Source organism: Aureobasidium subglaciale (genome assembly GCF_000721755.1).
Source record: "Aureobasidium subglaciale EXF-2481 unplaced genomic scaffold scaffold_8, whole genome shotgun sequence".
In the NCBI taxonomy this organism is placed as follows: Eukaryota; Fungi; Ascomycota; class Dothideomycetes; order Dothideales; family Saccotheciaceae; genus Aureobasidium; species Aureobasidium subglaciale.
The window spans coordinates 268,405-287,481 of record NW_013566987.1 but is presented as its reverse complement, the minus strand read 5'-3'; the positions used below and the strand labels follow the sequence as shown (position 1 = coordinate 287,481).

The 19,077-nt window shown below is 51.3% G+C and overlaps 7 protein-coding genes across 7 annotated transcripts; 4 read left to right on the top strand and 3 right to left on the bottom strand.

The window, feature by feature from the left end:
* The first annotated feature begins 101 nt into the window (after nt 1-101).
* On the top strand, nt 102-3,475 carry AUEXF2481DRAFT_39098 (glycosyltransferase family 90 protein). Its single transcript, XM_013489101.1, has 3 exons — nt 102-646; nt 709-1,230; nt 1,310-3,475. Exons 1-3 carry the CDS (start codon nt 362-364, stop codon nt 3,311-3,313), a joined length of 2,811 nt encoding a protein of 936 aa, XP_013344555.1. The 5' UTR covers nt 102-361; the 3' UTR covers nt 3,314-3,475.
* Nucleotides 3,476-3,798: 323 nt separating this feature from the next.
* Nucleotides 3,799-6,531, top strand: AUEXF2481DRAFT_28733 (uncharacterized protein; the record flags this gene model as incomplete). The annotated part of the gene is made up of 2 exons (XM_013489038.1): nt 3,799-5,415; nt 5,470-6,531. The coding sequence occupies 2 exons, from the start codon at nt 3,799-3,801 to the stop codon at nt 6,529-6,531; spliced, it is 2,679 nt and encodes an 892-aa protein (XP_013344492.1).
* Nucleotides 6,532-8,835: 2,304 nt separating this feature from the next.
* On the top strand, nt 8,836-12,182 carry AUEXF2481DRAFT_46755 (glycoside hydrolase family 3 protein; the record flags this gene model as incomplete). Its single annotated transcript, XM_013489173.1, has 8 exons — nt 8,836-8,928; nt 8,981-9,195; nt 9,284-9,381; nt 9,436-9,887; nt 9,938-9,992; nt 10,128-11,445; nt 11,496-11,983; nt 12,070-12,182. The coding sequence occupies 8 exons, from the start codon at nt 8,836-8,838 to the stop codon at nt 12,180-12,182; spliced, it is 2,832 nt and encodes a 943-aa protein (XP_013344627.1).
* A 484-nt stretch (nt 12,183-12,666) lies between these two features.
* AUEXF2481DRAFT_657041 (uncharacterized protein) lies at nt 12,667-13,772 on the bottom strand. The gene is made up of 2 exons (XM_013489263.1): nt 13,431-13,772; nt 12,667-13,069 (listed from the first exon to the last, which is right to left on the bottom strand). The coding sequence occupies exons 1-2, from the start codon at nt 13,730-13,732 to the stop codon at nt 12,862-12,864; spliced, it is 510 nt and encodes a 169-aa protein (XP_013344717.1). The 5' UTR covers nt 13,733-13,772; the 3' UTR covers nt 12,667-12,861.
* Nucleotide 13,773: 1 nt separating this feature from the next.
* Nucleotides 13,774-15,333, top strand: AUEXF2481DRAFT_656932 (uncharacterized protein). The gene has a single exon (XM_013489262.1). The coding sequence runs from the start codon at nt 13,895-13,897 to the stop codon at nt 14,996-14,998; it is 1,104 nt and encodes a 367-aa protein (XP_013344716.1). The 5' UTR covers nt 13,774-13,894; the 3' UTR covers nt 14,999-15,333.
* Nucleotides 15,114-16,860, bottom strand: AUEXF2481DRAFT_706054 (uncharacterized protein; the record flags this gene model as incomplete). The annotated part of the gene is made up of 3 exons (XM_013489261.1): nt 15,114-15,844; nt 15,874-16,006; nt 16,066-16,860. 3 exons carry the CDS (start codon nt 16,858-16,860, stop codon nt 15,303-15,305), a joined length of 1,470 nt encoding a protein of 489 aa, XP_013344715.1. The 3' UTR covers nt 15,114-15,302.
* Nucleotides 16,861-17,331: 471 nt separating this feature from the next.
* AUEXF2481DRAFT_4266 (uncharacterized protein) lies at nt 17,332-18,638 on the bottom strand (the record flags this gene model as incomplete). Its single annotated transcript, XM_013488952.1, has 3 exons — nt 17,332-18,173; nt 18,230-18,353; nt 18,411-18,638. The coding sequence occupies 3 exons, from the start codon at nt 18,636-18,638 to the stop codon at nt 17,332-17,334; spliced, it is 1,194 nt and encodes a 397-aa protein (XP_013344406.1).
* Nucleotides 18,639-19,077: the final 439 nt, after the last annotated feature.

Genomic DNA, 19,077 nt, shown 5'->3' with positions numbered 1-19,077 from the left:
ACATCCTTATCAGCCTCGTCTATTGGCAGGCGTATCCGGACCCTGTTCCTGACTCGAGCTGAAACAATCAAAGAAACCTAGACAAAGGAACACATACTACGTGATAGCATACTTCTTGTGCTACTAGACTAAGCTTAAGATCTAGGTGCGTAGGTAGGCTTGTGACAGTAATCTTGTAGAAGAGATGCTCGGAAACAGGACCCAGAGATGCAGCCAATCACATCACACTTCTATTTAGCTCGGGAGGCCGGAGTGAAGGAGTGCCAAGCTTGCGCGTCACGAAGAGGGAAGGAGGTCATGGTGGAAGTGCACAGCAAGGAAACATTTCAATGACGACTTGTCGCCAGATCTCGAGACACTGATGCTATCGCCGGGCCGGGTGATTCAAGACAATCAGCAAGCGGTGCTGCTGGGCACGCTGCTCATCACCGCCGCGCTCGCACTAGTCGGTACCTCAGCACGACATTCTCTCACGACCAGCGCAGCAGCATGGACATGCATCTGGGCATACACGCGCTTTCGCAGTGGAATTAGCAGTACTGGAGAATCTCAGGGCCGGCTATTGTCATGGACAGCGGGAGCCTTACTGGCCCTGTCCGGCGTCTGTGAAAGAGCTGCGGAAAGGGGCCACATATATTGGGCAAAGGTCAGGAAACGTGCCCTTGAAGTATATACAACGAACATCGGCTGAAACTCTTCGTCCACAAGGCTATCCTTCCCCTCCTCGTTTGCGTAGTCGTCAAGGTGGATGCATTCGGCATTGCTCGTTTCAACTCGAATACCGACACTCGATCTGCAGAAAAGCCAAGGAGCGGCGATACAAGACTCCTTATGGTGCTTACTGTATCAGCACTTGTAGCTGTAGGTTACATGAACGAGTTTAAATCAACACTCGCTTTGGGATGTTGCAATGCAGTGCTCTTAGCTGTGGTGCTGTCGCTGTTGCAGTTGGCGCACCGCGAGACCGTCTCGACAGGCGGTCCTGAGGATGCAGTAATATCTGTGAGTGGTCTGTTGTCACAGCCAAAGGTCAAAAGAGACACACAGCAAGTACTGGTCGATGTGTCGTTCGCGGCTGCATTGGCGCAATGGCTATCGGCTCTCATGCTGGAGAGCTTCAGCACCAGACCATTCTGGTTCGCGTTCCTGCCGCAACAGATTTTCACGGTAGCCTTGAGCATTGGTATGGTGGTAGTTCATGTCGTGTTAAATAGAACAATCATACTCGCGGTAAGTCCTTCAGAAAGATAAGAGATCAGGATTGGATTGCGGATCCACTTCGGCATGTGAAACTGACTAGGGTGTACAGGTCGATAAATGTGATCAAGTTACGACAGCCTCGACTTTTGTTGTCGCAGCGCTTGCCGCCCATCTGACCGTCGACTTCTCACTAGGACGACTGTGGTTCGCAACGATATGTCTGCTTTCGATTTACGCCTTTCTCCATGACCGTACAAACTCGACGACTCGACACTCTGCATCAGACGGCCGTGCGACAATGCGCTCCAGACGCATCTCCACCTCGCTACTGGTTGTGTCGCTCGTACTGCTTGCAGTCTTCAACTTCCGCGACCGATTGATTGCTCGCGTTGTGCCGCATGGCCCCACGGGTCCCTGGGCGCCCCAGATCCGCGACCAAGACCTATCATCCCCGCTTCAATATAATGATACCCATGTTCACCCGATCGAATACCTGGCAAAGAATGCCGAAAGCGAATTCAGCGCCTTACTGCAGCGCCAATCTCGCACATTAGAGGAAGCCGTTACAGAGTATAAGCGCCGCTACAACATCCCACCTCCGCCCAACTTCGACAAATGGTTCCAATTTGCGCAAGACCACAATGTTCAGCTAATAGACGAGTTTGACACAATCTACCACTCGCTCCTTCCCTTCTGGGGTCTGAAACCTGTTACCGTCAGGAAGAGAGTTCAAGAGGCAATTGGTTTCGATGGTAACAATTTGATTGCTCTAATGGTACGTGGTGGAAAGGTGACACATGTACGAAGCGGACAAGAATGGCAGCAAAAGGCAACAATTGGTATGATGGATAAGTTCATCCAGTATCTGCCCGACATGGACCTGGCCTTCAACATCCATGACGAGCCGCGAGTTGTTGTACCCCACGACGAATTGTCGCGTTTGGTTGACGTCGCAAAGAACAAGAACATGCCCGCTGCATTCGCTAACTCTGGCCACAAGAATGCCTTCTCGCCTCGCCCGAAGGATGTCAATCCGGGTGAGCGAGTCGACGAGGTTAAAATCACCCGTTTCAATGTCTTTGCTCATCAACCCACTTGGATCCCATCTCGTTTATCATGCTCCCCAGACAGTCCTGCGCGGGCACTTGAGGAAGAGATTACGCCCGACAACATCGCAACCTATGCTATGAGTGAGCTAGGGTTTGTCTACAACGACACTGCCTTCAGTGACGTCTGCAATTCTCCTTCGTTTGGCAGTTCACATGGCTTTTTCGATCGACCGAATGCCTTCAATGTTGTCCACGACCTCGTTCCTATCTTTTCCCAATCGAAGATGAGCAGTTTCCAGGACATCCTGTATCCGTCTCCTTGGTATTGGTACGGCAAGGTCACTTACGATTCACACAAGGACAGGTCATGGGACAAGAAGGAAGGAAAACTGTGGTGGGTCGGCAGTACGACTGGCGGATTCTCGCGCGATGGAGGCTGGCGTCGCCAACATCGCCAAAAGTTCGTGCGCAAGCTCAATGCTCCCGATCAAGCCAAAATCATGTACGATGCTCACCTGACCTCGGCTTCCACAAACGACGACAATACTCCGGACTGGCAGATGCGTTCTGTACAACGCAACGAGTACTCAGATCTCATCGATGTTCATTTCTCCCATGTTGGTCAATGCGATCCTGGCGACTGTGATGCACAGAAAGAGTTCTTCAAGATCGTGGCGCCAGCTGATCAACAAGACGCATGGAAGTACAAGTACCTGCTTGACATGGACGGCAATGCCTTCAGTGGTCGTTTTTATGCTTTCCTCAAATCCCACAGTCTTGTGTTCAAGATGGCAGTATTCCGTGAGTGGCATGCTGAATGGCTCAAGCCCTGGGTTCACTACGTTCCGCTCAGTCTGAGAGCTGAAGAAGTATTGGAGTCAGTACGTTATTTCGGAGCAGAAGAGTCTGGCAAGGAGATGGCAGTGGGAATGGCCGAGCGTGGTAGAGAATGGAGTAATAAAGTGCTCAGAAATGAGGACTTTGAGGTGTGGTTCTTCAGACTGTTGCTCGAGTACGGCAGACTCGTGGATGATAACAGAGAGAGCATCGGTTTCGGAGCTTAATGGCAGTCCACGAGAGCCATAACTACGTAGCGCTTTGTTTTGCCCTTACATAACATGGACATCTTCACAAGAGACAGTTGTCAAGCATTGTACCTAGCTCCCTCCGTATCTCGATCTGCACAGACAAAATCGACATGAGTGATGCGATAATCCCAACCATGGGATGCAGGATGACTCACAGGCGAGAGCGCACAACTCGACAGCAGTGATCAAGAAGGTGCCACAGTACAAGTTGATAGCATGAGGTAGCGGAAAGTGCCGGCCGGTATGGGTGGTCGAAGCGTTGCGGGACGCCAGCCAACAGCAGATTCGCGTCATTGACTGTCGGCGATTCTCTCGCCTTCAAGTCATCACCTCACCACCACCCATCTCTCGTCGCATTACTCGCCGATACACGCTTCGAACTATCCTCTCGCTGGATGGTTGCTGCATACTGAACTTCCATCTCCCCTTCTATACCCCTCGCCTCACATCCCGCTATCAATATGTCAGGCATCTTGAGGCAGTCCATCAACCTTGGCCGCCTCTATAGGCCGTCCTGCCAAATATCGACCCGTGGTCGCTCACTATCAACAAGACCTGCCTCTATCCCGCGACCAATCTACGCTTACCAACGCGTCCGCCGCTACGCCACCCAACCCGAAGAGCCTCGCGACAAGGATGAAGCCAAGGACAAGACTCCCGGACAGTCCGCTCCTGGCATGGAGCACCTTTACAACAAGGGCGGTCCTTTGACGAATGAGAAGGCCGCCTCCTCAACCGATTCTCCTCCCTCTGGCTTCACAAAGCTTACTGCCGAGGAAGAGAAGCAGCTCACCGACGTCTTCAACAAGATCAAGATGGGTATGCCCGCTGCGATGGCCGAGGAGGTAGAGAAGTCCTTCCAGAAGATTCGTCAAGATGGCATTCCCCAAGAGCTTCGTGACACTATGGACGAGGTTAAGCAGGGCAACATGACTCCTGCAGTCGCTGCCCGCTTGTGGCGCCAGGTCTCTACCATGGCTAGAAAGACTGCTGAGAGCGACATGAAAGCCGAAGCCAAGCGCCCGGAGCAGAAGTCTGGCGCTCACGATCCTGGAGCTGGATCAAAGTCAAAGTCCAACAACAAGGGCGAAGAGAAGGATGGTCAGCAGTTCAACGTCAAGGATATCAAGCTGGACATGAACAGCATCATCCTTTCCGCATTTACCTCATACCTACTCTACCGTCTGGTCGTTCCTGGCGAGAACTCGCGCGAAATCACATGGCAAGAGCTGAGAAACACTTTCCTCGACAAGGGTCTCGTCGAGAGACTTGTCGTGGTTAACAACAACAAGGTTCGGGTACACGTTCACCAGCAATCTGTCCAGGCAATGTACCCAGAAAGTCCTGCCGCTCACGGAAACTTCTACTACTACTTCTCCATCGGCTCTGTTGAAGCCTTCGAACGCAGACTCGACGACGCACAGGCTGAGCTTGGTATTCCATCGTCAGAAAGAATCCCCGTTCAATACAGTCGTGAGGTCTCTTGGGCCGATACAGTGCTGAGCTTTGGTCCCACGCTACTCTTCATCGGTGCCATCTTCTGGATCTCCAGAAGAGCTGCATCTGGTGCTGGTGGTGGTGGTAGTGGTGGCATCTTCGGCATGGGCAAGAGCCGTGCTAAGAAGTTCAACCACGAGACTGATGTCAAGGTAAAGTTCGCCGATGTTGCTGGTATGGATGAGGCCAAGGTCGAGATCATGGAGTTTGTCAACTTCCTCAAGCAACCCGAGCGCTTCCAGAAGCTCGGTGCAAAGATTCCCAGAGGTGCCATTCTTTCTGGTCCTCCTGGTACTGGTAAGACTCTGCTCGCAAAGGCAACTGCTGGCGAGTCTGGCGTACCGTTCTTCAGTGTCAGTGGTTCCGAGTTCGTTGAGATGTTTGTCGGTGTCGGTGCTTCAAGAGTGCGCGATCTTTTCCAGAATGCGAGAAAGAGCACACCTTGCATCATCTTCATCGATGAGATTGATGCTATTGGAAAGTCAAGATCAAAGCAAAACTTTGGTGGTGGCAATGACGAGAGAGAGGCTACGCTTAACCAGATTCTTACTGAGATGGACGGTTTTGCTAGCACTGAACAGGTAAGCCTTTGTGTTCATTCTATGAGATTCTCATCATTCTAACATTCTATGTAGGTCATTGTCCTTGCTGGTACCAACCGTGCAGACGTTCTGGATCAGGCTCTTATGCGTCCTGGCCGTTTCGACAGACACATCTCAATCGACAAGCCTACTATGGATGGACGTAAGCAGATCTTTGCTGTCCACTTGAAGAACATCGTCACAAATGAGGATATTGAACATCTCAAGGGTCGCTTGGCAGCACTTACCCCCGGTTTCTCTGGGGCTGACATTGCCAACTGTGTCAATGAGGCTGCTTTGATCGCAGCTCGTGGAGGTGCTGATACCGTCAAGATGATTCACTTTGAACAAGCTATCGAGCGCGTTATTGGCGGTCTCGAAAAGAAGTCACTGGTTCTATCGCCTGAGGAGAAGCGCACAGTCGCATACCATGAAGCTGGCCACGCAATCTGCGGATGGTACTTCAAGTACGCCGACCCACTTCTCAAGGTCTCCATCATCCCCCGTGGTCAGGGAGCCCTTGGTTACGCCCAATACCTTCCTTCAGGCGACACCTACCTTATGTCTTACCTGCAACTTCTTGACCGTATGGCCATGACTCTTGCCGGTCGTGTGTCTGAGGAGATTCACTTCGAGACCGTCACATCGGGAGCATCCGACGACTTCAACAAGGTTACTCGCATGGCTACTGCCATGGTCACCAAATGGGGCATGTCGAAGAAGGTTGGCTACCTCTACTTCGAGGACGACCCGAATCAGCTTCAGAAGCCCTTCTCAGAGGAGACCGCCCGTAACATCGATATGGAGGTAAAGCGCATCGTCGATGAAGCCTACAAGCAATGTCGCGATTTGCTCGAGGAGAAGAAGAAGGAGATCGGTATCGTTGCTGAGGAGCTTCTCAAGCTGGAGGTTCTGACGCGCGACGATCTCGTCAGATTGCTTGGCCAGAGACCTTTCGAGGACAAGGGCGATTTCAGCAAGTACTTCGGCGGCCGTGGTGACCGTGAGGGCCCCGGTGCAGGTATCCCTGGCATCTCGGACAAGCCCGATGCGCCCATCCTTCCTCCCGGCTCGCAGAACCCTGCGCCTGTGGTGTTCAAGGATTTGAACCAGTAAATTCCCAGATGTTCTTATGTATAGAAAGACTTCGAGACGACACTGGAGTTCTGGGGGCTGGAGGCATTGGGAGTTCTATTGTTTTGGTATCTCGTCTTCTTTCTTCTTCTTTATATTGCGCATAGCGGATTCCCTTTCTTTTGTACTATTATCTTCTTCCCATCTACTCCGGTGTACAAGGACCAACTCTTTCAGCATGTACATGTGGCGTTATAAAAAGCTGTTGGATGAAGTCAGCGGTAAATAGGTTTCCTCCACTCTTCAACCACATCATCTCTTGAACTCTTCACCTTCCTTTCTTAGCTGCTATATGCAAGGACGTCACCATGATAGCCATGCACGAGGGAAATCATGATCGAGGAACGATGCATGGATGCGGAAGTGCGGCCCTCAGAATCGTCTGCTTAGCACTCCTCGGCCAAACGAGAGAGCTCTTGGGTTTGCAGTGCCCAGCTGCCAGCTGTGGGTCGTCGCGTCCACGGCATCCACATCTAGTGCAGTCAAGCCATGACAAGAGCGGGGCTGTATGGGGTCCTGATGAGGTGGGTGGATGACACGGTTCTTCTGATCTTTGTGGCGCGGTAGAAGCCTTTTCCCTCAAAGTGGACCCATGTCTTGTTCGTTTCAGCCGTCGCAAAACTTCCCTCGCGATTCTGGAAGGTTGACAAGGGTGGGTATTAGACATGGCAGACTGGAGAAATTTCTGTGGAGATGATAGGGTCTTTATATCTGTTTCTTTGTATCTGGAACCTACCAACCAAGGGTATCTCGATGTTTCATTTGTTAATGGGTCACCATAGCTGCTGATCTTGCATATTGTACAGAGCAGGCCAACTTGCTAGGACGTTGTATGCGACCTCTCGGCCGAGTCAGATTGGAAGGGAAAATATTCTGATGCGTACATTGATGGATCATTTGCCCTTCCTGCCCCGCTTTCCTTTCCTGTGTATGCAGCGTACCCAATTGCCCCGCAGATGGGAACGGGGAAAGGCATATTAGACTCAGTCCTTGCATATCTCCGATGGGCGATGTGACATGCGGCACTGGTTATCCGTGCTCTTCCTAGAGGACCTAAGCCTACTTTTCGCATGCAAGAACGTGACATGGTACGTACGAAAGGTACAATGATGCCTTACCTGGTTGCTTATACGCTCGCCTTTCCTGCAGAGCGTCCTTCCTGCCAGTGGATTTGATGCTCGTGACCTGTTTCTCTGACGTGATACAAGATCTGGGTACGGAGTCTTGCATGCAGTTTGCTGGCAGATAGGTGTCATGACCTGTCCTTACTGATCGGAGCTGCATATAGCCGAGGAGAACTAGCTGATCGACATTTGTTCTCCACATAGTTTGTAGAGAGGGATGGAGGGACTTGCTATGGAGCAGCAAGGGTGTTTCGAGCAGCACTTGCCAAGCCCATGTTTCGATGCGCGTCTAGCTGTTCGCATCACGTACAAATGTGCGCAAGGCGCTGTGAGGCGGACTGATTGTCGGAATGGATCGTTCGATGCACTGTTGTTAGACTGATATGGCTTCCGATAGCTTTTTATACGATCAATGGCTTAGTAGTTGCCATATACCGTGATATGCGAGATCGGATTCGCAACTGCCGGATTAAGATATGCTGTTCTGTAGAGCAATGGCTTTGTTCAAAAAGAGCTTCCATGGAAAAAGATGAACCTCTCCCCATGGGCATGATCTACAAACCTTTGGGGTGGTTTAACCAAGATTCTCATGGAAAATACCGCGTAGCACTTTCCCATAGTTTTCTTGAAACGCTGGTGTTGCTCTTGACTGGAAGGACAATTCCCTGGAGAGCCGCTGGCACCTTCCAAACCTTGTCGGACATGTTCCAAGGGAATCACACCTTGCTGCGCAACAGCAGCTGGTGACAAACACGTCGATGGCCGCTCGATGTGAAGACCAAAAAGACGAGCTACTGCAATGTACCCCCACCTTCGCCTGTGCCGTGCCTGCATAGATGATCAATATAGCATGCAGGCTGACACATTTTGGCTCGGTTTACTTTGCAGCTCTTGGAGAAATAATGATTTACCCCGCTGGCTAGAGCTCCTCGATATCCTTGGATGGCATCATGAGCTTCACTTGGCTGGTAGAGTGAGTGAGAAAGATTTAAATTGAACGCATGGCCGCGTCTCAGTGACCGGATGTCACCCACGCCGGGAAGCTGCAGCAGGAAGTACTCACTCGTGCTTTCCTTCTGACCCAGATTCTCTTTGTTTGAGCTTTATCTTTTTGTTTCTTCACCTAATTACCTGTTCCTGACTTGAGACGTCGCAATTGAACATGTCTGGTTTCAAGAGCCTCGCCCTGCTATTGGCAGCTCAACTTGCCAATGCACAAGGTGGTTACCCGAACCCTCCTGTCGAAGGTCTACCTGTAAGTTTCGTCACTTCCTGTGTAGCACAACAGCTGATTGACATCTGCGCAGTTCCCTGGTACCAATTATCCTGGCTCTGAAGTACCCTACGCCGTAGCTGGCGCTCAATTCAACCAAACATCCCCTCCCTACTATCCTTCTCCTTGGGGAACCGGTGCTGGAGAGTGGGCAAGCGCATACGAAAAGGCCATCGCATTTGTTTCTCAGTTGACTCTTGCCGAGAAGGTCAACTTGACTACTGGTAGGCTCAATCAACATCACTTTCGGTAAATAAGACTTTGCTAACTTTTTCTAGGTGTTGGGTTAGTCACATTGGGCTGCGAATATTTGGTTGCACGGCTGACTGTTCTTCAGTTGGGAGTCTGAGCTCTGTGTCGGTAACACAGGTTCCATTCCCCGTCTGGGCTTCAAGGCTCTCTGTCTGCAGGACTCGCCTCTGGGTGTCAGATTCGGTACGTCGTGATCAGCCAATTGCATTGATCCGTTTATGTACTGACAAAGTCAAGGCGACTTCGTCTCTGCATTCTCCGCCGGCGTCACCGTTGCTGCAACATGGGACAGATCACTCGCCTACGAACGTGGTCACGACATGGGCAGCGAACATCGCGACAAGGGCGTCGATATAATGCTCGGCCCCGTCGTTGGCCCTCTCGGCCGCAGTCCCGAAGGTGGACGTAACTGGGAAGGTTTCAGCCCTGACCCCGTTCTCTCTGGTATCCTCAATGCCGAAACTGTCAAGGGAATTCAGGATGCTGGGGTCATTGCTTGCACTAAGCACTACATTCTCAACGAGCAGGAGCACTTCAGACAGGGTGGACCTAACATTTCTGATGCCGTCTCTGCCAATGTCGACGACATTACTCTTCACGAGCTCTATGTCTGGCCTTTTGCTGATGCCGTTCGTGCTGGTACCGGCAGTGTCATGTGCTCTTACAATCAGGCCAACAACAGCTACGTCGTAAGTCAGAAGATTATTACTTCCGATTTGGGTCGTGCTTACTCTTTTAGTGCCAAAATTCGCACCTTCTGAACAAAGTTCTCAAATCTGAGTTGGGCTTCCAAGGCAAGTTTATTCTTCGCCTTAATTCTTTCAAAGTTCATCTTTCTCTTCTCTCTTTGGCTCTACAACCTCCCTCCACCTTCCCTTGACCTTCCTTGACCTTCCATCGGCCTCCAAAGCATCGCTAATTAGCCTCAGGATTTGTTGTGTCTGATTGGGCAGGACAACACTCCGGTGTATCAAGTGCTCTCGCTGGTCTGGACATGACCATGCCCGGTGATTTGAGCTTCGATAGTAAAACATCGTTTTGGGGTGCCAACCTTACCATTGCTGTTCTGAACGGAACTGTTCCCCAGTACAGAATTGATGACATGGCTGTTCGTATCGTAGCTGCCTGGTACCTTGTCGACAGAGAAGACAACCAGGTTGAGAACGCGCCCAACTTCTCTTCATGGACTTCCAGAACATTCGGGTACCGTCACTATATCGCTCAAGAAGGCTACGAGAAGATCAACTATCACGTAGATGTTCAGGACAACCACCGCGACAACATTCGCGAGGTCGCCGCCAAGGGTACTGTTCTCTTGAAGAACAAGGGTGCTTTACCTCTCAAGGGTACTGAACAGCTTGTTGGTGTCTTTGGTGAAGACGCTGCTGACAACCAATACGGACCTAATGGCTGCTCTGACCGCGGCTGTGACAACGGCACTCTTGCTATGGGATGGGGTAGCGGCACTGCCAACTTCCCTTATCTGGTGGCTCCTCACTCTGCTATTGAGAATGAAGTTCGCTCACACGGCAAGTCGGTCGAGAGCATTCTTGACAGCTACGCCTACAACCAGATCGATGTTCTCGCTCAGCGCACTGACGAGGTTGACGGCGCTTGTATCGTTTTTGCCAACGCCGATGCTGGTGAGGGTTACATCATTGTCGATGGTAACCAAGGTGATCGCAACAACCTCACTCTCTGGCAGGGTGGCGAGGCTATTATTCGCAACGTCTCGTCCCTGTGCAAGAACACTATTGTCGTGCTCCACACGGTCGGACCCGTCTTGATCAACGACTGGTATGACCACGAGAACATCACTGCCATCATCTGGGCAGGCGTTCCCGGACAGGAGTCAGGCAATGCTATCGTTGACGTTCTCTACGGCAAGGTCAACCCCTCGGGTAAGCTTCCCTTCACTATGGGCAAGACCCGTGAGTCTTATGGCACCGATCTCCTCTATGAGTACAACAATGGTGGTGCACCTCCTCAAACTCAATTCGAAGAGGGTGTCTTCATCGATTACAGAGCCTTTGATAGAAGCGGTGAGATCCCTGTCTACGAGTTCGGTTACGGTCTTTCGTACACCAATTTCAGCTACTCCGACATTTCGGTCTCGGTCAACACTTCGGCTCCTGCATACGTCCCCACCTCGGGTTTCACTGAGGCTGCGCCCATCTACGGCACCGTTTCGAACAACTCTGCCGACTACGTGTTCCCTGCCGATGTCAGACCCATCGAGTACTACATGTAAGTATTGCTTGTTTTATCAGCTTGGGAAACATCACTAACATATATAGCTACCCCTTCCTCAACTCGAGCAACCTTCGCGCTTCGTCTGGAGACCCACACTACGGCAGTAACTACAGCTTCCCTGCCGATTCTGCCTCGAGTGCACCTCAGCCCCTCCTTCCCGCTTCTGGAGCTCCTGGCGGCAACCCTGGTCTCTACGATGTCCTCTACACTGTCACTGCCACCGTTACCAACACTGGCTCTGTCGAGGGTGAAGAAGTTCCTCAACTCTACATCTCGCTCGGTGGACCCAACGATCCAGCTGTCGTTCTCCGTCAATTCGACAAATTCTCCATCGCACCTGGTGCCTGCAAGATCTTCACAGCTCAAATCACTCGCAGAGATGTGAGCAACTGGTCGCCTGAGCTTGATGACTGGTATGTTAGCGAGTACCCCAAGACTGTCTACGTCGGCTCCTCAAGCAGAAAGTTGCCTCTCAAGGCTGCTCTCCCTGCCAACGCTGGAACTTCTCCTGGCACTGGCAATGGTGGCTCTGGTAACGGCACCTATACCATTCCTCCCATCTCACATCCCAGCTCGGCTCCCGGCTCTGCTACCCTTACCTCTTACTCGACCTCGAAGTCTTCGTCGCACTCGACGTCCAAGTCCTCGTCTCACTCGTCGAGCCTCTCGTACTCCCACTCCACAACGAATGGCCACGGTCAAACGTCTTGGACTACCTACACCATGCCTAGTGGCTACCACTCCACTTGGTAGATAATTTGGGGTTACAGGAAGAATGAGGAGAGTAAAAGCGGATACTCCATGCTACATTCATTTTAAGCTATTCACGACTTGACGAACCAGAGGGGTGATGAGATGAGAGCAAGGTTCTTTGACAGACTTTGTAAGTAGTAGGGAAAGGAAAGACGGGTGAGATATAAGACCTTTTGCTTGATCCGATTGAGTGACGCAGGAACGCGTTTGTGCTTCCGTGATCGCTATATCCGGGGAGTCGCTCGTTCTCCTCCAGTCGGATGAGGAATCAAAGTGTCCCCTCTGCGAATCACTTGTTGTAACGCTACCCATCTGATCTCGACATGCCATCACATCGCGTCTTTCTCGTCGCGCCGTTAACGTGTTATGTATTCTCTCTTCGAACGACCATCACAAGATTCACTCAATTCACTGTCAAAACTCCATAGAGCATTCACTGGCAAGAAAGTGAGACGACAGAGACTACCCTTCCCAGTTGTGATACAGCCAACTTTGCAACCTACACCACCTTGTCACTTACATCGTCTTCACCATGGAATGGACAAATGAGCTAGACCAAGCTCTTGACCTGTTTAATGCCGGCAACTTCGACGGATGCGCGGCGCATGTCAACAGCGTACTTCGCGATACTACTCCAGACTACCCTCGCACACGCAACTATGCCCTGCTTGCTCTATGCCTCTTCAACTGGCGCGAGGCAGAGCGCATGCGCACAGCAGCAGAAGACTGTCTAGCTCGTTGAGTCCTTTCATACTTAGAGAAGGCCAAATCCAGGTCGTGAGGCTCGCGTATTTGATATTTAGCCAGTGGCAGCGCAGTATTAGGTGGTGTAACAAGCGTATGAACTTCTGGGACGCTTTCATTTCTTTGTCGTTCCCTTGAGCATCTTCCTACGTGCGGACAACTCTGGCGCTGTCTTAACGTCCTCATAACCCACAGGTAGAGCCTTTGCTGGATCACGGAGGATGCATTTCGAGCAATCATACTGGTCTTCATGGTCTTGGGATGGCTGCTTCCGCAGAAACCATACCCTGATGCCTCCTAGCCTCTCTCTGTCGCAATTGGCACAGTAGCGCTCTACGGGCTCTTCAGACCAGGAAGGGCGATGGTTCGGCCACGTCAGACTTTCCCTTATGGCAGGCATGGCATTAATCCATCTGTTTAGATACAGGCAAATGTCATGGAAGGGCTCTCTGCGTTTTGCTTCTATATGCTCCCTAGATCGCGCTCTCTTGGTGACACGGTAGTCTGGATCTGCACGGTAGCGCATCATGTGATGCTTGTGGCGTGCAAGTTGGCTCTGCTCACGTACGGCACGGCTGGTCGCGTAAAGGTGACGCTTCCGTGCGGCCCTCTGCTCAAGGCGGTGTTGCCTTTGCAAGTCAGGATCTTCTTGTGCCTCTTTCCAGATAGGACAGGCGGAGAAGGCACGGGTGTTGATAAGTGAGATTGAGGGACGCAACGAGCATTCTCTTAAATAAAAGGCGACATGGTGAAAGAAAGGCTGAGCGTTCTGCATGATTGGCATGGTTTGAAAAGTCGAGGAATTAGATGACAAGTAGAATCGATGTCTTGTGGTATGGAAAGATGGTTTGGACGCTGAGCCACTTTGGCACGTGCGTGCATGTTGATAGAGTGACTTCATACAACAAGCACTCACCTCTCTACAATCACATATACCTCATCCAACATGGCACCTTCTCTGCAAATCTCAATACCAACCACGTCGACGGGCGAAGAAGGTGGTAAACCGTATACCCTCTATCACGTCCAGCTCGCTCTCCCGATCCGCACACACGAGACGCGCAAGCGCTACTCGGACTTTACCTCACTGCACGACTCCCTCGTATCACAAACCGGCGCAGCTCCTCCAGCCTCACTACCGCCCAAGTCATGGCTTCGCCGTACCGTCGATAATCCCGCTCTGACCGAACAACGGCGACGAGGACTCGAAGCCTATGCCCGAGCAATTGTTGATGCCCAAGATGCACGCTGGCGCTCCTCGACCGTATGGCGTCACTTTCTCGGCCTACCCCAAGATGATAAACAGCACAAAATCATGCAAGCAAAAGACAGTGTCGTCGATCCTGCCGCTTGGCTAGACCTCCATCGCGACGTCAAGAGTCAACTCAATGATGCTCGCCAACTACTCAAGAAACGAGATGCTGCAGCAACCGCCCAAGAACAACATGCCATTTCCGCAAATGCAAAAGCAGCGCTTGTTCGTGCAGCTACAGGACTCGCAAGACTGGACGACGCTCTCTCAAAAACACAAAAGAAGACAAAGGATGACGATGACGGTGGCTGGGCTCAATCTTCCCATCTCGGTGAGGGTGAAATTCGCCGTCGTCGTGATATGATCGGCCTCGCGCGTGCGGAAACCGAGTTTCTCGAGTCAAATCTCAAGTCTTTGGTTGTGAAGCCTCAGGGTAGTATGCTGAGCGCCACATCCGCCGCTGCTACAGCTTCCGACTCGGACAAACGCGCTTTATGGGGAGATGCTCCTGCCGCAAGAAGTTCGAGACGCGTTTTGGGTGGCCCGGCTCAAGAGACTGATCGCACACGAGAGTTGGACAACCAAGGCGTGCTGCAACTACAGAAGCAAGTCATGGGAGAGCAAGAGCAGGATGTCCTTGCAATCGGCCAAGCCGTTACAAGGATGAAGCAGATGGGTATCATGATCAACGAGGAGTTGGTCATTCAAAATGAGATGTTGAGTATGATGGATCAAGATGTGGACAGAGTCCAAGGCAAGATCGATATTGCAAAGAAGAGGATCAAGAAGATCAACTAGCGGTTGGGTATGAGGAAGCGATTCATGTCATTGGTGTTTTAGGGGTTTGATTTGGCACACACGGATACCCTTCTTTCTCGTTCATTCCCATGGCTGTACATAAGCATTTACTCGTGTTGCTTTTCTTCTATTGCATGTCTTATTGTCTATATCTTACACTTCTTATCACGTGCGCTGTGAGCAACCGCTTAGTTTATTTGGAGCACGGTGCTCAGACTCTCTGTTCAGCATGTCATGTCTGATGGCATTAGTATGTTACAAGCTGCCAGCAGGGAAGCTTCGCCAACTCCTGCTACATGCAAATCTACGCCTTCTGCACACCACGAGCACCCTTTCTTCTCTTGCCCTTGACATCTCTACCCTCCTCGATAGCCAAGAGTGCCTCTCTCTTCTTATCACCAACAACATTCAACGCATCCCTCACAACTCTACTCTCCACATTAACACCCTCCTCAACATACTCCTCCATCTGACTCTTCACCCTCCCCTCAATCGCCTGCACCAACCCAACATCCCTCTGGCCCACCAAAGAGATACTGACACCCTTCCTCCCCGCTCTCGCCGTACGACCAACCCTATGCACATAATCATCCGGATCACGCGGTAAATCATAGTTTACAACCAATCCAACTTCAGGGATGTCGAGACCGCGAGCGGCGACGTCTGTGCAGACCATTATGCGGGCTGCTCCTGCGCGGAAGCGGGCGAGGTTGTTTGTGCGGTCTGATTGGGGGAGGGCTGAGTGGAGGGAGGTTACGCGGTGGTCGAGGGAGCGGAGGAGGTGTTCGAGGAGGTTTGCGGTGGAGGTGCGGTTTACGAAGATGATTGTGGATTTTTTGACGTTGGCTTCGGTGAGAAGAAGGACGTGAAGGTACTAGTGGGGTTTGTTAGGCAAGGATTTGATGATGTGATGAGATGATGGAGGTTTACCTTTTCCTTGTGCACGACGTTGACCAGACAGTACGTTTGGTGCAGTGTGTCCGGTACAGCAAGGGTGTCAAGATCAACCTGATTTCTCGTTAGTTTCCATGTTCAACGCTAGAAGCAATCATAGACAAGCAACATACCTCACAAACAGCAACCGGAGGCTTCCCCTTCGTCCTAGGTTTATCCTGCAACGCCCTAACCTCTGCCGTAACAGTCGCAGTAAACAGACAAGTCTGTCTCTTACTAGATTCTGGCAACACCTCCATACAAACTCCCAGATCAGGCAACATACTTCCCTTTCCACTAGCCAACAATCTATCCGCCTCATCCAAAACCACAAACTTGACTCTTCTCAAGCCCGCAATACTCTCCTCACCACTACTGTTAACATGATCTGCCAATCTTCCAGGCGTGGCAATAACAATATGCGGACGAGCGGCCAACGCAATAGCCTGCGCCCTCATGTCACTACCCCCCGTAACAAGCACAACTTTCAAATTCTGCACCGCACCAATAGCTTTGAACTGTTCGAAAATCTGCAATGCCAATTCCCTCGTCGGCGTGAGCACCAAACCGAAAATGCCAAAGGGATCTTTAGACCATTGTTGCAAGATAGGAACGGCAAAAGCGACGGTTTTTCCTGATCCGGTTCTAGAGCCGCCGATACAGTCGCGTCCGGACAGAATTTCGGGGATGGCGGCTGATTGAATGCGAGTAGGGTTTTTGATGGCCATGTTGGCTAGAGATGCCACAAGCCAGGGTGATACATTCAAATCCGCAAAAGTAGACTTTTCATTTCCTTTTTGTGCTGCCGAGATGGTGGAAGCAACATCCTGGATAGAAGATTCATCTGCTGTAACTGATGTGGTTGATCTAGCCTTGATGCGAGAAATTGTTGCTGTTGCTGCGGGTTGAATGCGGGATGTTGTTGTCATGGGTGCTGCTGTCTTTTGCTGTACTTCTACTTCCGAATCCGAGTCTTCTGATCCGGTGGGTGAGAGTCTGCGTCGCTTTCTAGATCCATTTTGATTTACTTCTTTGCGCTCATTATGGACACTGCTGGCGGCTGAGTCGCTCGAGTTGCCGCTGTCCGAGCTTGCGGTGGTGGCAGGCATTACTTCCAGTTTTTCTTTTGTTGATTTCAGTTCTCAATTTGGATAGACAGGTGGTTTTTATGATAATTTCGTGGTGGAGTTGTTTTGTGGTTGGTTGATGGATTATTTTTCGCCTTGATGGTCCGAAAATTTCGATATCACGTGCACGACGCTGGTATATAAAATCAACCAAGACGATGACCTCAAATTCGAAGTTGGTTGATGAAATCTTTGTAAATTGTATTTGTATGCTCGCTCGTATATACAGAAACTGGTGGTCGTTAAATTGTTTCTTTTTTTCCATCGCTCGGTCTAAGTGGCGGTCTGCTCTTGCTCCTTCTTTGCGTCTTCAAAGTAGTTGGGCAGCATCTCCTGCTCGCGATAACCACCTCTTGTGAAGCTCTTCATGGGAGTGAGACCGTATTTGGCAAACATGGCCTTGTCCTCGTCCCATCCGTTGCAGTCGGTGGTCAACATCTTCTCACCAGTGAAAATGGCGTTGGCACCGGCGTTGAAGCACAGGATCTGCTCTGCTTCGCTCATGGTGGTACGGCCAGCGGCAATTCTGATGATGGTGGCAGGCATGATGATTCTGGCTGCAGCAATGGTACGCAGGATGGCGTCGAAGCTGATGCGCTTACGGCTAGGGTCATCACCAAGAGGCGTACCCTTGATAGGGACCAAAGCGTTGACAGGGAAAGACTCTGGGTGGGCGGGCATGTTCGAGACGGTGTAGAGAAGACCGACGTGGTCCTCGGGCTTCTCGCCCAAACCAAGAATACCACCAGAGCAGACGTTGATACCAGCCTTACGTACATTGGACAAAGTTTCCAGACGCTCGTCGTAGGATCTCGTGGTGATGACAGTGGGGTAGTGCTCACGCGAGGTGTCGACGTTGTGGTTGTATGCGGTCAAGCCAGCAGTCTTGAGCTCTTCGGCCTGGTTCTGGTCAATCATGCCGAGTGTGACGCAGACTTCCATATCCATGGCGCGTACGCCTTCCACCATAGCCTTGACGTTCTTCAGACTGGTCTTTCTTCCTCTCATGTCGCGCCATGCGGCACCCATGCAGAAGCGTGTGCTTCCGTTCTGCTTTGCAATGCGAGCTTTTTCGAGGACATCGTCGACTGGTGACATCTTGGTTGCTTTGAGACCTGTATGTTGTCATTAGCTATGGTCTACCAAGGATTGCATAGCGCAATCTGCATACCAGTATTGTAGCGGGAAGACTGGGCGCAGTAAGAGCAGTCTTCGGAGCAACCACCAGTCTTGATGTTCATCAGGGTGCACATCTGGATGGATGAGGGAGAGTGGAAGCGACGGTGGAGAACACCCTACAAGCCTGTGTCAGCCACGTCTAGCTCCGATCTCTGTTCAGTACATGTACCTACCGCTTGATGAGCCAGCTCCATCAGGGGAGTCTTGTAGATCTCGCGAATCTCATCCTTAGACCAGTCGTGTCTAGGACCAGTCTGTCTCATGGCATCCTGAAGCACGTTTCCGGTCCTGGAGATGGGACTTGAAGCTGCTGCCATAGCCATGCGGTCGTCCACCACCGTGCTGAATTGGCGGCCATTTGTGATCTGTCTCAACGACCGTACTGCTTGTCGGCTAGACATTGTGAGGTGCTAAAGAGTGGTGAGAGGAACAGAAAACGATTGAAGACACCGGTACAAACGACAGACACGCACTTCTACAAAGACGACGAGCAGGTTGAACGATGAGTCGGACAGAGGTCAAAGGTCGAATGTTTCTCCGTGCTGTATCCCTCGGTTGGTGGGGGAGCTTGTCACCGGGCCGGTCATCAATTCACCGACAATCGCTGTGATTGGTTTCCCACTCGGACAAGCTTCGGAGACAGCCAGCGCTAGAACCATTTTTGCAGATCTTCCATGGGCCTGCGGGATAGATGGCTCTCTCCTCAATTCAACCAAATTTTGGTCGACCTTGGCTGCGAGGATGGAGCCGTAGAGGCACATATCAATACTTTGCGTCCTGAGATAAGGGCTATCTTTGTAACTTCCTTCAGCTAACGAAGCTGTATGTTGCACGCATCCT

Bases quoted from the DNA above. Each gene is read 5' to 3' on its own strand.
- AUEXF2481DRAFT_39098 (XM_013489101.1), top strand. From the start codon at position 362: ATGCTATCGCCGGGCCGGGTGATTCAAGACAATCAGCAAGCGGTGCTG. The intron at 647-708 runs GTCAGGAAACGT...TTCGTCCACAAG, and splicing joins GCCACATATATTGGGCAAAG to GCTATCCTTCCCCTCCTCGT. The intron at 1,231-1,309 runs GTAAGTCCTTCA...TAGGGTGTACAG, and splicing joins ATAGAACAATCATACTCGCG to GTCGATAAATGTGATCAAGT.
- AUEXF2481DRAFT_657041 (XM_013489263.1), bottom strand. From the start codon at position 13,732: ATGCCAATCATGCAGAACGCTCAGCCTTTCTTTCACCATGTCGCCTTT. The intron at 13,070-13,430 runs GCGATCTAGGGA...GGAACGACAAAG, and splicing joins TACCGTGTCACCAAGAGAGC to AAATGAAAGCGTCCCAGAAG.
- AUEXF2481DRAFT_656932 (XM_013489262.1), top strand. From the start codon at position 13,895: ATGGCACCTTCTCTGCAAATCTCAATACCAACCACGTCGACGGGCGAA.